Source organism: Corvus cornix, chromosome 13 (assembly GCF_000738735.6).
Source record: "Corvus cornix cornix isolate S_Up_H32 chromosome 13, ASM73873v5, whole genome shotgun sequence".
NCBI classification, from domain to species: Eukaryota; Metazoa; Chordata; class Aves; order Passeriformes; family Corvidae; genus Corvus; species Corvus cornix.
Window position 1 is genome coordinate 2378079 of NC_046343.1, and position 12508 is coordinate 2390586.

Consider the following 12508-nt stretch of genomic DNA (forward strand, 5'->3'; position numbering starts at 1 on the left):
TGAACGTGTGTTAACATCGGGTTAACCCTTGGTTTTCTGCTGGGGTGCTGCCTCCCCTGGAGCACAGCGTGGTCCTTCCAGGCCTCCCCAGCTGGAGCAGATGTTGCCTTGGAGAATCCATCTGTGTTCCCTGTGTTCATACGGAGGAAGTGCAGGTCCTTCGTCTCAAAATCAGAGTTTGTGAAGGAAAGCAGAGCAGGGAATGGCTTCAGGCTGAGAGAGTGGGTTTAGATGGGATATTGGGAAGCGATTCTCCCCTGTGAGGTGGTGACGAAGAAGCACCACAGGGTGCCCAGAGCAGCTGTGGCTGCCCCTGGATCCCTGGCAGTGCCAGGTTGGACACTGGGGCTTGGAGCCATCTGGGACAGTGGAAGGTGTCCCTGCCCATGGCAGGGGGTGTAATTTAAATGATCTTTAAGCTCCCTTTCAACCCAACCCGAGTTCAACAAAAGTGGGCCTTGAATTACTGGTTTGAAAGTAAGGAAGTTGGTTCTTTATTTTGGCAATAAGAACTTGATCCCTCTCGCTGCCTCGTTTTCTGCCTTAATTTGGAAGTGATTCCACTGGGAAGAGTTTGTCACCCCTCAGGAGTGTCCTCACCTCGGTGGCTCAGGCTGCGTCCGCCCTCTGAACAGCAGAGCGAGATTTGAGGTAGATTTTCAGTACAGGACTGGAGCAGGTTTGATAAACTCAAATAATTGAGTGCTGAGCTATCCACGTGAGACTCCTGGTGTTGGAGTTTGGATATGGGTTTAGGATGTTGGTCACATTTCCAGAACCTGGAAAAATGGGCATCTCTGTGGGAAAAACCTTGTGGAACTCCTGCGGGATTCTGTTTTCAATACTAAACCATCAGCATTTAAGAGCCTTCATGCTTGATTCTGCCAGCAGAAGTTCCAGCAGGTCCCTTCACCTGGGCTTCTGCATGTTTTGGTCCTTCTTCAGGGAACTGATACTTGAATTTCTGGTGGAAATACGCACACGAGTTAGGAGAAAAAAAAAAAATCCCGGTGGTTCTGCTCAGCCAGTCTGTTATCAATTTGAGATCTGTATGGCTTGGGTGTTGCACTGGCACCTCACCAAGGGTTATCTCTGCTCTCCGTGAAAAACAAGGGAGGACATCAGAGCAGTAATTGCCTCATTCTGTGATTTGCTTGTTGTCTTTCAAGGAAGAATTAATGCCGAAATGGGCTGGGTTTGGTGTTTTGTTTTGCACTCATCACCAGTTAAAGCCTGGACATGGGGGTCTGTGAATAACCTGCAATGAATAGGGCTGATTGTGGGGTATTTTAAGGATCAGGAGGGTGATTTGCACCCCAGCAAGTGTAAGAAACCCAAACCTCGGAGCTGCTCATGGCAAAACAGGTGGAGTTTCAAACCCTGGGGGCTTGAGCTTCTGCAGTCCCAGTCCCAGGGGCCAGGCTGGTGCAGGTGCTGCCCTGGGATCTCAACACCTGCAACTGTAGGTGGGATATCCAAGGTTTAGTTCTTAGCTCCTGTGTCTGGAGGGCTCTGTGCTGTGTTTTTACACTGAAATGTCATTTCACGTTCAATGTGTGCCCCTCTTTGGGGCCACAGAGCTCAGTTCACCACTAGAAATAACCATTTGGTTAAGCTGCAGCAGTGGGGCTCAATAATTTAGGCTTGCCTATGTTGTGGTGTTGCTGAAGTGATCTGAAGTGTTGTCACCCAGCCGTGGGGGCTGCACTGGCGGCTTTTTGGGTTGTGGTGGGGCTTTTTGGGTCCCCTCTCTCTGATTTGTCCCTCTGTCCCTTCCAGGTCTACATCATCAAGGTCACCTGGTCCAATGGAGCCACGGAGGTCATTTACCGGCGGTACAGCAAGTTCTTCGACCTGCAGGTAGGGAATCCTCCAGTTCCTGGGGGTTTGGCTGGGGAGGATGAAAGGCTGAGGTCACCTGAGCAGCTGGGTTCTGCTTTATCTCTGCAGCTGCTGGGGGTTTTATTGGGGGCGGGGGGGGGGGGCGGTTGTTTGCTTTGGGGGAGGATTTTGTTAGAGTTAGGTCCAAATTCCATTCCTGTGGCTTTCCCAGCTGCTGTCACAGCAAGTCAGGGCTGCCACTGGAAAACAACTTGATTCCCGGGAGCAGGGCCTGGGGAAGTGCCCACTCCCTGCGCTGGCAGCCCAGAGGGCAGCTGGCAGCAGCTGCTTTGGTACCTGGAGGAGCCAACAAGAAAGATGGAGAGGGATTTTTTACAAGAGCATGAAGTGACAGGATAAGGGGGAATGGCTTCAAACTGAGGGACAGTGGGTTTAGATCAGATATCGGGAAAAAATTCCTCACCTGTGAGGGTGCTGAGGCCCTGGCACAGGGTGCCCAGAGAAGCTGTGGCTGCCCCATCCCTGGAAGTGTCCCAGAAGAGGCTGGATGGAGATGTGAGCAAGCTGGTGTGGTAGAAGATGTCCCTGCCCATGGCAGGGGGTTGTAACAAAGTGATCTGTAAGGTCCCTTCCAACCCAGGCCATTCCATGGTTCTGTGACTTCTTTCCCTCCTGATGCAGGAGGGAGCCAGGAGGAGAATGGAAGCGGGAGGGAGGAGACTGGAAAGGCAGCTGGGGTGGGCTGGGCTGCAGAAAACCCAAACCAGTGCTCTGGGTGAGCAGGCAAAGGGTGTTTTCTACCTCCTCCTTGGTGGAGATGAGCCAAGGGGTCTGGCTGGGCTTTATGAGCCAGAATGCAAACCGAGCTGCTGGAACAGGCTCTGTGCAGAGGAGAAAAAGCGCACAAAGGGATCTCTGGACTGGCAGCAGCTGCCAGAGGGGCCATTGGAATGCCCTTCCTGGGCTGTTTGTGGCACCAGGGGAGGAGCTGGGCACCCTGTGCCCCCAGAACCCTCTCACGTGAGGCTGTGAGCTGCATTCCAAAGGGGAAGGAGAAAGCCTTTCCTGAGACCTCAGCATGCAGACACAAACACTGCTGAAATTACAGCCTGCCCAGCAGAGCGAGCCCTGGGGAATGCAGATGGCTTTCCCAGCTTCAGCTGGCTTCTCCAAAGTCTGGGATTGGGGCAGATGCTGCTCACTGCCATCAGTGGTGCCCTGTCCCCTGCCCAGCAGGACACCTTCAGCAGAGCTGTGGCCGTCACCATGAGCTCACCAGCTTTGGCAGCACCCTGGGCATCCCTGCCCTGCCCTGCACTGCTGCCACACAGCCCCAGCCCCAGGTAGGGTGGCCCAGGCAGGGGTTAAGCTGTGTGCAGCTGCTTGTGTAACCAAGGAAATATTAAAGTAAATAAACAAGGAACAGCTGTTGGGCAGCAGCCAGGGCTGGAAGGAAATGGAACTCGTGCTTCCTTCTCTGCAGCATCTCGTCTTCTCTGGTGCTCCACGGTGGTGGCCAAGCTCGTTCCGTTGTCTGCTGCAAGGGGGGCACGGCCTTTTGGGGCTTTTGTTTGGGGTTTTTGTGCCTCCAGCTGTGCTGTGTCCCTGGGCTGGGGAGGGAATGTGGGGAATCGTGGCTGTCCTCCCTCTCTCCCTCCCCTCCATCCTGGCTGGAGCTGTGCACGCTCCTGAGATGGAAAACGTCGTCACTGGAGCCAGAGGCTCTGCAAAACACCCTGGAGCACCTCTAGATGCAGGAATACTTTATAAATACATATATTTTATATATATATATGTATGTATATGTCGTGGTGGAGGTGGGAATGTCTAAAGCAGAGATCTCCCCCCTTTCGTTGCTCCCCTGCAGCTTTTTCTTAAAAAAAAAAAATAATAAGAACCACTCCTTTTTGGCTGTGTTGAAAGAATGAAAGAAGCTGTGGTTTTCCTGTTCCTTCCCCCTTATCACACATGCTTCCTGGTGTCCTTATTTTAAACTTGTGGTGCAGGACAGTGGAAATTGGATTGAGAGGCGAGGAGTGAAACAGATCCTCTGAGCACAGTGGAAAAAAATGCTCTAGGTAGGCTTGGTAGCACTGACTGTTGCCATTGCTGGAGGCCTTTCTTGTGTGACTCTTGGATGATTCCATGCCAATTTTAGCTCTTTAGGCAGAAGTTTTCCATGCTGGAAATTATTCGTGCCTCTGGTTATTTATAAAAAAAACCCGAAAAATTCCACACAACCCCCCACAAAAGAAGTGAGGGACTGAAACGGTTCAGCTGCTTCTGAAAAAAGCAAGAGGGGAAAATATTTTTCCTAGGTCCAGTTCTGATGATCTTTTTGATGCGCTGGAGGAAGAACTGGAAACTTGAGTCGCAGGTGATCTGTGTGTCAAGAATCTGTCTCTCATGTTATCCAGGGAAAATCCATCCAGATTTATCCATCCTCACAGCCTTGAGCAATCCCAGTACATGCATGTTTGGGTCGGGATATTTGTTCATTTAGCAATGTTCCCAGTGGTTCTGGCTGCACTTTCCATGCTCCTGTCAGAGGCTGAGCAGGGTTTGTTTGTTCAAGAGCAGCTCTGGCTGCATTTGGGTGAAGGTTGGTGCACCCTCCTTGGCTGTCAGTGGCTGTTCCTTGTCAGGGACATGGAAGCTTCTGGATCCAAGTGGGAGAGAAGAGCTCGGTGGGGCTGAGCCTGGGCTGAGGAGGTGCTGCAGCTCAGTGTGTGAGTGGCTGGGGAGTTTCTCCTGATATTCCCAGTGGGGAATCCACAGCTAAAATCATTTGTCACCTTCCATCGTGGCTAAACAATTATTTCAGGAGCAGGGCCAAGGAAAACACGAGCACGCTCAGCGCTGACAGCAGAGCCACGGGGCAAAGTGTTCTCCCCTCCCCAGCCAGGCAGGAAGGATGCTCCAAACACCCACTGAACCAGGAGTGAAGCCTGGAGTCTGCTGGACTCTGATTCCACAGAATCCTCGAGGCTGGAGAAGAGCTCCAAGATCAGAGTCCCACCTGTGCCCCATCCCCACCTCGTCCCCAGCCCAGAGCTCTGAGTGCCACCTCCAGCCCTTCCTTGGGCACCTCCAGGGATGGGCACTCCAAACCTCCCTGGGCAGCCCCTGCCAAGGCCTGAGCACCCTTTCCATGGGGAAATTCCTTTGCCTTGAAGACATCAGAGCAGCTGCATTCCCTGTGCTGGAATGAGGAGTGTCAAAAGCCACCTTGCTGGCCACAGTGATGCCACAGGTTCCGGCCAGGAGCATTTGAGGCTTTGCCTGGGCGCTGTGGGCTTGCAGAGCTCTTCTGTTTCCTGTCCTTGGTAGCCAAACCTGACCCTGTCCTGCAGAATTCCAGGCTTCCAGCTCATAGCTGCAGCAGCCTTTGTACCCTGCCTTTCTCTTCCAAGGGTGGCAGGACCTCCTCTTTTCCCCTAATTACCTCTTTCCATTCCTTGGGCCACACCAGGGGCCAGTCACTGTCCCACAGGGAGCTGTCACCTCCTCTCGGGGCTGGTGACCAACACTCGCTCCTGAATTGGGCTCAGCACGAGGCACTGGCTGCTTCCTCCTGGACCCAGGCCCGCAGTTGGAGCAGATGAAGTGGTGGCTCCCATCCCTTGGGAAGTCCTCAGGTCGTGCCCTTTCCTGCTCCAGGGCTGCCATTCCAGGTGCTGAAATTGGGATGAGAATTCTTAAGCCGAGGATCAGCTCCACCTCCTGCTCTTTGCAGGAGCTCAGTGAGCTGGGCAGTGCTCAGGAGGGGTTTTGCTGTGCAGATGCTCTGCCTCTCCTCCTTGTGTTCTCCATGAACGCTTTCTGTCACATGGCAATTTACATGAGAGCAGCTTGGAAGGAAGGAAGGAAGATAAAATTGTAATTCTGAAGTTTAAAACGTGGTGTAACTGTAGGATTTGTAGTAAATTTGTAACTCTGAGTCCTAAATTCGGTTCTGCATAAATCTCTTTTCTGGAGGAATAATTTCCTTCAAATAGCACTGAGGCTCTTTCACAACGCTCACTGTTCCAGATGTGAGCTGCTGGGAGCAGATGGATGCTGTTCCTAAGAAATAAAGGGAATGGGATTGATGCTTACAGGGATGCCAGCTGTATCCAGGACACTAATTGGGGCTGGCAGGGATGCTGGGAATGTCAGCTGGCATGGAGGGTGGTGATCAGACATGGGAGTGGCTTCTGTGGTGGCCAGAGAGAGAGGATCAGGCTCTGGTCCTGCCTGGGAGATGTTTCCAGCCCTGCCAGAAGTGGAAAAGCCATGGAGTGACTGTGGGACTCACTTGGATCGCGTGGGATGCACCACGTGGGAGGAGCCTGATGAGTTCCTTGGAAGGATCCTCTTGAAACCCTTGGCTACAAGGAGTGGCACTGCTGGTTACAGAATGGATTCTGGCTGGTCTCTTGTGGTTTCTCATGGAAACCCCCAAAAAGAAACATTTTTTCCCCCCTTTGTCATTCTGAGCTCATCAGGCACGGCTGGCAGTCACTTCAGGTCTTCATGTGACCGAGAGCCACTGTTGTCTTGCTGCACTCCTAAAACATCCTAAATCCAACCCTTTCACACCTTTCCTGCTCTTGCCAGCCCCCCATGGAGCCCCACTCCATGTCCTCAGCATCCTCTGCCTTTTGGCTGCAGCCACATTCTCAGAATCCCAGAATTACTGAGGTTGGAAAAGATCTCTGAGGCCACCAAGTCCCAGCCTGTGCCCGGTCCCCACCTTGTCCCCAGCCCAGAGCTCTGAGTGCCACCTCCAGCCCTTCCTTGGGCACCTCCAGGGATGGGCACTCCAAACCTCCCTGGGCAGCCCCTGCCAAGGCCTGAGCACCCTTTCCATGGGGAAATTCCTGCTGCTGTCCACCCTGAGCCTGCCCTGGCCCAGCCTGAGGCCGTTCCCTCTCCTCCTGTCCCTGTTCCCTGCGAGCAGAGCCCGACCCCCCCCCAGCTGCCCCCTGGCACGTTTCAGGGATGCCCCTCTTTGGGACAGGTCACCCCTTTAGGAAGGTCAAAACCCTTTCCTTCAGTCCTTGTCCCAGCTGAAGCTGCAGCAGAGGGTGATGTTCTGTGGCCACTTCTTTGCACAGAGCTTCAATTTTGAGGCCAGGGCTCATGTCAGGAGACACGACATAGGCTGGGCTCAACGTGCTTGCTGCACAATTCAGGGACAGAAAAACTGGGAATTGGAAGCAACGTTAAAACTGGCTCTGGTTCTCTCTGCCATTCCTGTCTGTCTCTGCATCCAGTGTGTTTCCCAGTGCTCTTGTTTGTCCATATGTTTAACAAATCCTCCAGGTTCTTAGCTGGAAACTCTCAGCTTTGACCCACCTGGAGCTGTGTCATCTTGGAGAGAGTCCTGCGGCCCTGGGGCCAACAGCTTTGTGTGGAACACCGAAAAATAAATAGTCTGTTGAAGTGGTGCCTACTTCCATGAGAAAACTGGCAGCAGGCAGTGGTCTGTGCCTGTCAGCTCCGTGTGGAAGGGAGACTGCTCCTTCTGGAGGGGGTTCCTCACCTCCTCACAGGCGCCAGGGAGAGGGGAAGGTCTGTGTCTCGGGGATTCCGAGAGGTTTTCAATAATCCACCACATTTAATGGGCTCGGAAGGCTGGAGCTGGCACACAAAGAGGAATTGTTCTCATCAGCTTGTTTCAGGCAGTTGGAGGCTTGAAAAATTAAAATGAGCCTCTTGCTTCCATTACTGGCAGCTCAGTGCTTGCCTTCCTCTGTCTTCTTCTCTTCCTCCTCCATTTTTTCCTCCTCCTCCTCCATTATTTAACCCGGGCTCCTGGCAGGAGTTCTCAAAGGTGAAGTGAGTGTTATTCAAAGGTGAAGTGAGTGTTATCTTAATCCTCCCGATGAGGAGAGCAAAGAACAGCCTTGCTGAGTAAAGTGCCCCCAGCAGCACAGGGCTCCTCCAGGTGGGAATGCCAGCCTGGATTCACCCCTCTCCTGGCTCATGCCTGCTCTGGGCCGGCCTCTTTGATGGAAAAGCCCTGAGGCAGCTCAGCCAGGCTGTGGCTGCAGGAGTTGGATGGTTTTTTGTGTCCAGGGATGGTAAACAGGGCTCTCTCGAGAGCTCTTTCGTAACAGGAATCTTATTTCAACACTTTGGGGATTTCTTTTGGTTTTGTTGTGTTTTTCTTTTCTCCGGGGTTTATGGAGTTCAGCAAAATTCTGAGCAGTTGTGTGTGCAATGAACTTTGTGGTTTCACCCTCCCACAAAAATAAATCAGCAGGATCTCAATCTCAGGCAGTTGGATCAGGAAAGGCAGGACAGGGAAAAACCCAGAGCTTCCTCCAGCGAGGTTCCTGCTACAAAGCACCAGCAACTGCTTTGTCCTCTGTGCCCAGGCTGCACCCAGAGCCACGAGCTTAAACAGCACATACAGAAGTGCAGGAATAGTGAATTCCCATCCTGGAACTCGGGAGGAGGAGAAACTCTTCCCATTAAATGAGGGCTCCCTCTGTTTGCAGAGGGAGCAGCCGCTGTTTTTCCAGCAGTGCGTCAAAAGACCTTCACCATTCTCCTCCTCTCTCCCTCCACAAAGAACATGCACAGCCCAATGCACTTCAGCCTAGTTAAAAGTTGGCTCCTTAATGTTTTCTCTCTCCAAATGTCTCCCATTTATAGCGTTCCAGCCTTTGGCAGCAGCAGCCGGCGCATTCCTGAGCGTGCCAGCGCCGGGGCAGGTCAGGGACTCAGCATGGGCTGGAGCTGGCACCCCCTTCTGTGCCTGGCAGCTCAAAGCTGTGCCTGCCCCCGGGAATCAGCAGCCTGTGTTCCCTGGAGCGGTGCTGGATGAGCATTCCCAGGCCAGAGCACACCCGGGACGTGCAGCGGTGCTGGGCAGCACGGCCGCAGGAGAAATCACCGTCGCTTTGGGGAGCTGAAACCTGTCTCGAGCAGTGCTGGGAACAGCACTCCATGGCTCTTGGCTCATTCCAGGCTGGGAACAGCACTCCATGGCTCTTGGCTCATTCCAGGCTGGGAACAGCACTCCATGGCTCTTGGCTCATTCCAGGCTGGGAACAGTGCTCCATGGCTCTTGGCTCATTCCAGGCTGGGAGCAGTGCTCCATGGCTCTTGGCTCATTCCAAGCTGATCTCCCTTTCCTTTTGCTCCGAGTGCAGCTTTGGTTTGTTGTGAGTCCATCTCCGCCTGCTCCCATCGGCTGGTCCCTTGTTCCCAGATGCACCCAAGGCAAAGGAGGGCTGGCTCCTGAGCCTGCCCTCTGTTCATTCATCCCTCTTGGCACCCCTGCTCTCCTTCCCTCTGGAAACTTGGCGGAGCAGCTGCAGGAGACAGCACTCCCAGCCCTGTGGGAAGGACATCCTGGCACATCGCAGCGTCTGATCCCGGAGGGAGCCTGAGTGAAACCCGTGGAGCCAAAAGATGGGAAGGATAAAAGTTCCATCCCTTGGGGATGGAGCTGAGGTCCTGTGCTGACAATCCAGTGTGGATTTTTGGGGGAGTTTTTGGATAATGCAGTGGTTAAAGGTTTTCCTGTTTCCTCTGTCCCTGAGTCAGGGGTGAGCTGATGCCCTTCCACTCCCCAGCTACTCATTGGAAAAGCTCTGGAAATTCAGCTGCCTCCTTCCTGCCAGGGCCCTGGTGGCCCCTGTCCTGCCCTCTGCCATGGGCTCTGTCCCTGGGGAGGTGCCTGCCTGTGCCAGGGGGTTTCGATGAGGTTTTGTGGGTCTGGACTGACGTGAGCCCAGCATCCCTGTGTGCTTTTAATCAATCTAACACAGCCCACTGTGCTGGTGGAAAGACTCACAATTTATATCATGTGGCAGCAACCCTGGATCCCAAATGAACCCGTTTCAAGCTGATTGATGCTGCCTGGGGAGAAGCTGAGGATGGGGAGCAGTAAATCAGTGTGAAGGAGTGCTGTGTCTCAGAGTGGGGGATTTTCAGTGAAATGCCCAGGACCTGTTTCTGTTGTTAAATCCTTCTGGTACAGCACAGACTGCTGGGAGCACCACCCACACACCCTGGGCAGCCAAGAAGTGGATCTGTGCACTTGGATGGGGAGTGGGAGACAGGAATGAGAGCTGGGCTTGTGCTGCCCCTGCAGGGGAAGGTGATGAAGCTGAAGGGACAAGGTGTTTCCCCCCACTCCTGATTCCTCACTCCTTTCCCACCCTTTCAGCGGATGACATCAGGCTCTCACAGGCTGCTGTAAATCACTGCTCCTGTGCTGGCTGCTGGAGGTGCTTTTGGTGAGGGATTTCTGGCAGTTTGGGGTCCCTTGGCAAAGGGCTGTGGACCTCTGCAAAGATCTCCTGGGGGGCCTGGGCACAGGGGAACAATTTAACCTGTTTTGCTCCATCCTAGAAGTGATGCTCATTTTTCGTCGCTTCCCTTGCACGTTTTTCCCATTATCCAGCATGCCCTGAGGCTTGCCTGTCTCCTCATGCCCATCACTGGCATGCAGCACAGACTTTTCCTGGGTGGGAGGAAGGCTGGATCCATCAGCTGGATTAGGGGAGACCTGGTGGGGTGGGGAAGAGCTCAGGATCTGCCCTTCCTCTGTGACTCACAGCTTTTAGCCAGAAAATGGAGGGGAAAATGGGAGGTGGTGCCAAGTGGGTGGATGCTGCAGGGCTCTGTGGGGCCATGCTGACTCCAGGGTTTTCCTGGATTCATGGCACCCCTTCTGCTCATCTTCCCACCCCCGGCATGCTGCTCTGCACCCTGTTGTGGTGACTTCCATGTTCTGGTGTTTTCTGGGATTGCAGAGTGAGCAATAACCACATCAGAAATGATCCCTGGTGGTACGAGGACACCCAGCATCTTCCCTGTCACAACTCCACCTCCATGAGCCTTTCTGCCTCGCTGGGACCACATCTCGAGGCCTTTGCAGGAGGGCTGAGTCACTGAATTCTAACTGGGGTTTGTGGCTCTCTTCACCTGGCAGCGTGGAAATCAGATCCTGGGGATGAGGCTGGGGAGGTGTAATTAAGGGAGGTGAATTTATTGTTTTAATACTGCCTTTGACTGAACATTTAGGGTTTCACTTGGATGCCATTTCTCAGTGCTGACATCACATTAAATTAGCCAAACCAGGTATTTTTCAATACTCAAGGTGCTGTTGTGCAACTAGGGGAGAATTCCTTGTGCTCCCATTTTCCTCTGCAAGCTGATCCTTCACCATCAGCCATGGGCTGGTACTTGGCATTTTTGGAGAGGAAGAAGATGGGTTGTTATAGCAGACTTAGAGAAATGCCTCCCTCAGCGAGGAGTTTGGGTGTTGAAAAGAGGGTTGAGACCCCTCAGGACTGCAGTGGCTCCTTCTGCACCCGTGCATTGCCCTGGAGCTGCTCTTGGTGACACCACCGTGAACCCAAACCATGAAATCCTCCCTCGTGTGGAGGCAAAAATCTCTCAATGTTGGCTTTTCTGCTGACTTGGAACATGGGGGTTGTGTTTGGGGAAGGAACAGCGGGGAAAATAACAACATGTGTGATGCAAGAAGAGGGTCATGAGGCTGCTGGTCCCGACCAGCAGTGCCCTCCCACTGGGGAGGGTTGGGGCTGCAGCTTTTGCTCAGCTCAGACGCTGCCTCCTCCTCTGTCTCATCATGTTTGGGCCTGCCACAGGTTTAAAACTCGGTATTAATTTCAGGGAAGGAATGCACACCGGTCTGCTGCTGCTTGTCTTGAGGAGGGGAGTGTTTGGGGAAGGGAGGGGTGGAGGAGGAATCCGATCAGGAGCTATTTGGAGGAGGAGCTGGGCACAGGTCATGCTGAGGTTCTGGAGTCTCTCTGTGACCCTGAAACCCTTCAGTGGGGTTGGCTCTGGGTGTGAAGCACCGTGTGAGGTGTGAAACTCGATCTGGTGGAGGATGTGGGCACAGCCCTGCTGCCCCTGTCCTGCCCCGGCCTCACATGAAATGGGGCAGATTTGCTGGTCTTTCTCCAGTGTTTCCATTTCCACAACAGAAACTAAAATCTTATGCATTCCCATTCTTCCCAGCATTTGGGAAGATGCTGTTTTGGGATGTTTTGGGATGCTGGAGGGGAGGATGTGGATGAATACGACTCATTCGTGCAGCTTTCCCGACGGCCGTGACGTCTCCGGCGATGGCTCTGGTGGTGGTTCTGTGGGTTTTGGCACCAGCTCTTCCCAAGGCTGTTTCCAGGGGCACATCCTGTGTGACACAGCCCCAGCTGTGCTGCAGGGATGTTCCCATGGCTGCGAGGGGGAAGAGGAACTGCCGGGTATTGCTGCTCTGTCCCTGAGCACGTCTCCAGCAGCAGTCACTCCCCACAGCTGGGTGAGGTTATGGGTTCAGGGTTGGTGCTTTGGGGTGTTGGTGCTCTGCTCCTTGCTGTGCTCATCCCTGCAGCCTGGGCCCTGCCACCCCAATGCCAAAGAGAGGCTGCAAGTATCAGAAATTAAGTGGGAAATGGATTAGGAGAGTAGTGGCATGAGAAAGGTGACTTCCAGGACTTGACACGAATGGAATGGCTTCAAACTCACAGAGAGCAGAGTTAGATGGGATATTGGGAAGACATTCCTTCCTGGGAGGGTGGGGAGGCCCTGGCACAGGGTGCCCAGAGCAGCTGTGGCTGCCCCTGGATCCCTGGCAGTATCCAAGGCCAGGCTGGACGGGGCTTGGAGCCACCTGGGACAGTGGGAGGTGTCC

At 53.6% G+C, this 12508-nt stretch overlaps 1 protein-coding gene across 3 annotated transcripts in view; it reads left to right on the forward strand.

The window, feature by feature from the left end:
• The window catches only part of SH3PXD2B (SH3 and PX domains 2B), a 60815-nt gene that overhangs the window by 8900 nt on the left and 39407 nt on the right, over nt 1-12508 (forward strand). For all 3 annotated transcript variants that reach the window (XM_039559630.1, XM_039559628.1, XM_039559627.1), the window contains exon 2: nt 1780-1860. In XM_039559630.1, coding sequence (XP_039415564.1) covers nt 1780-1860 — 81 coding nt within the window. The remainder of the gene's footprint in view (nt 1-1779; nt 1861-12508) is intronic.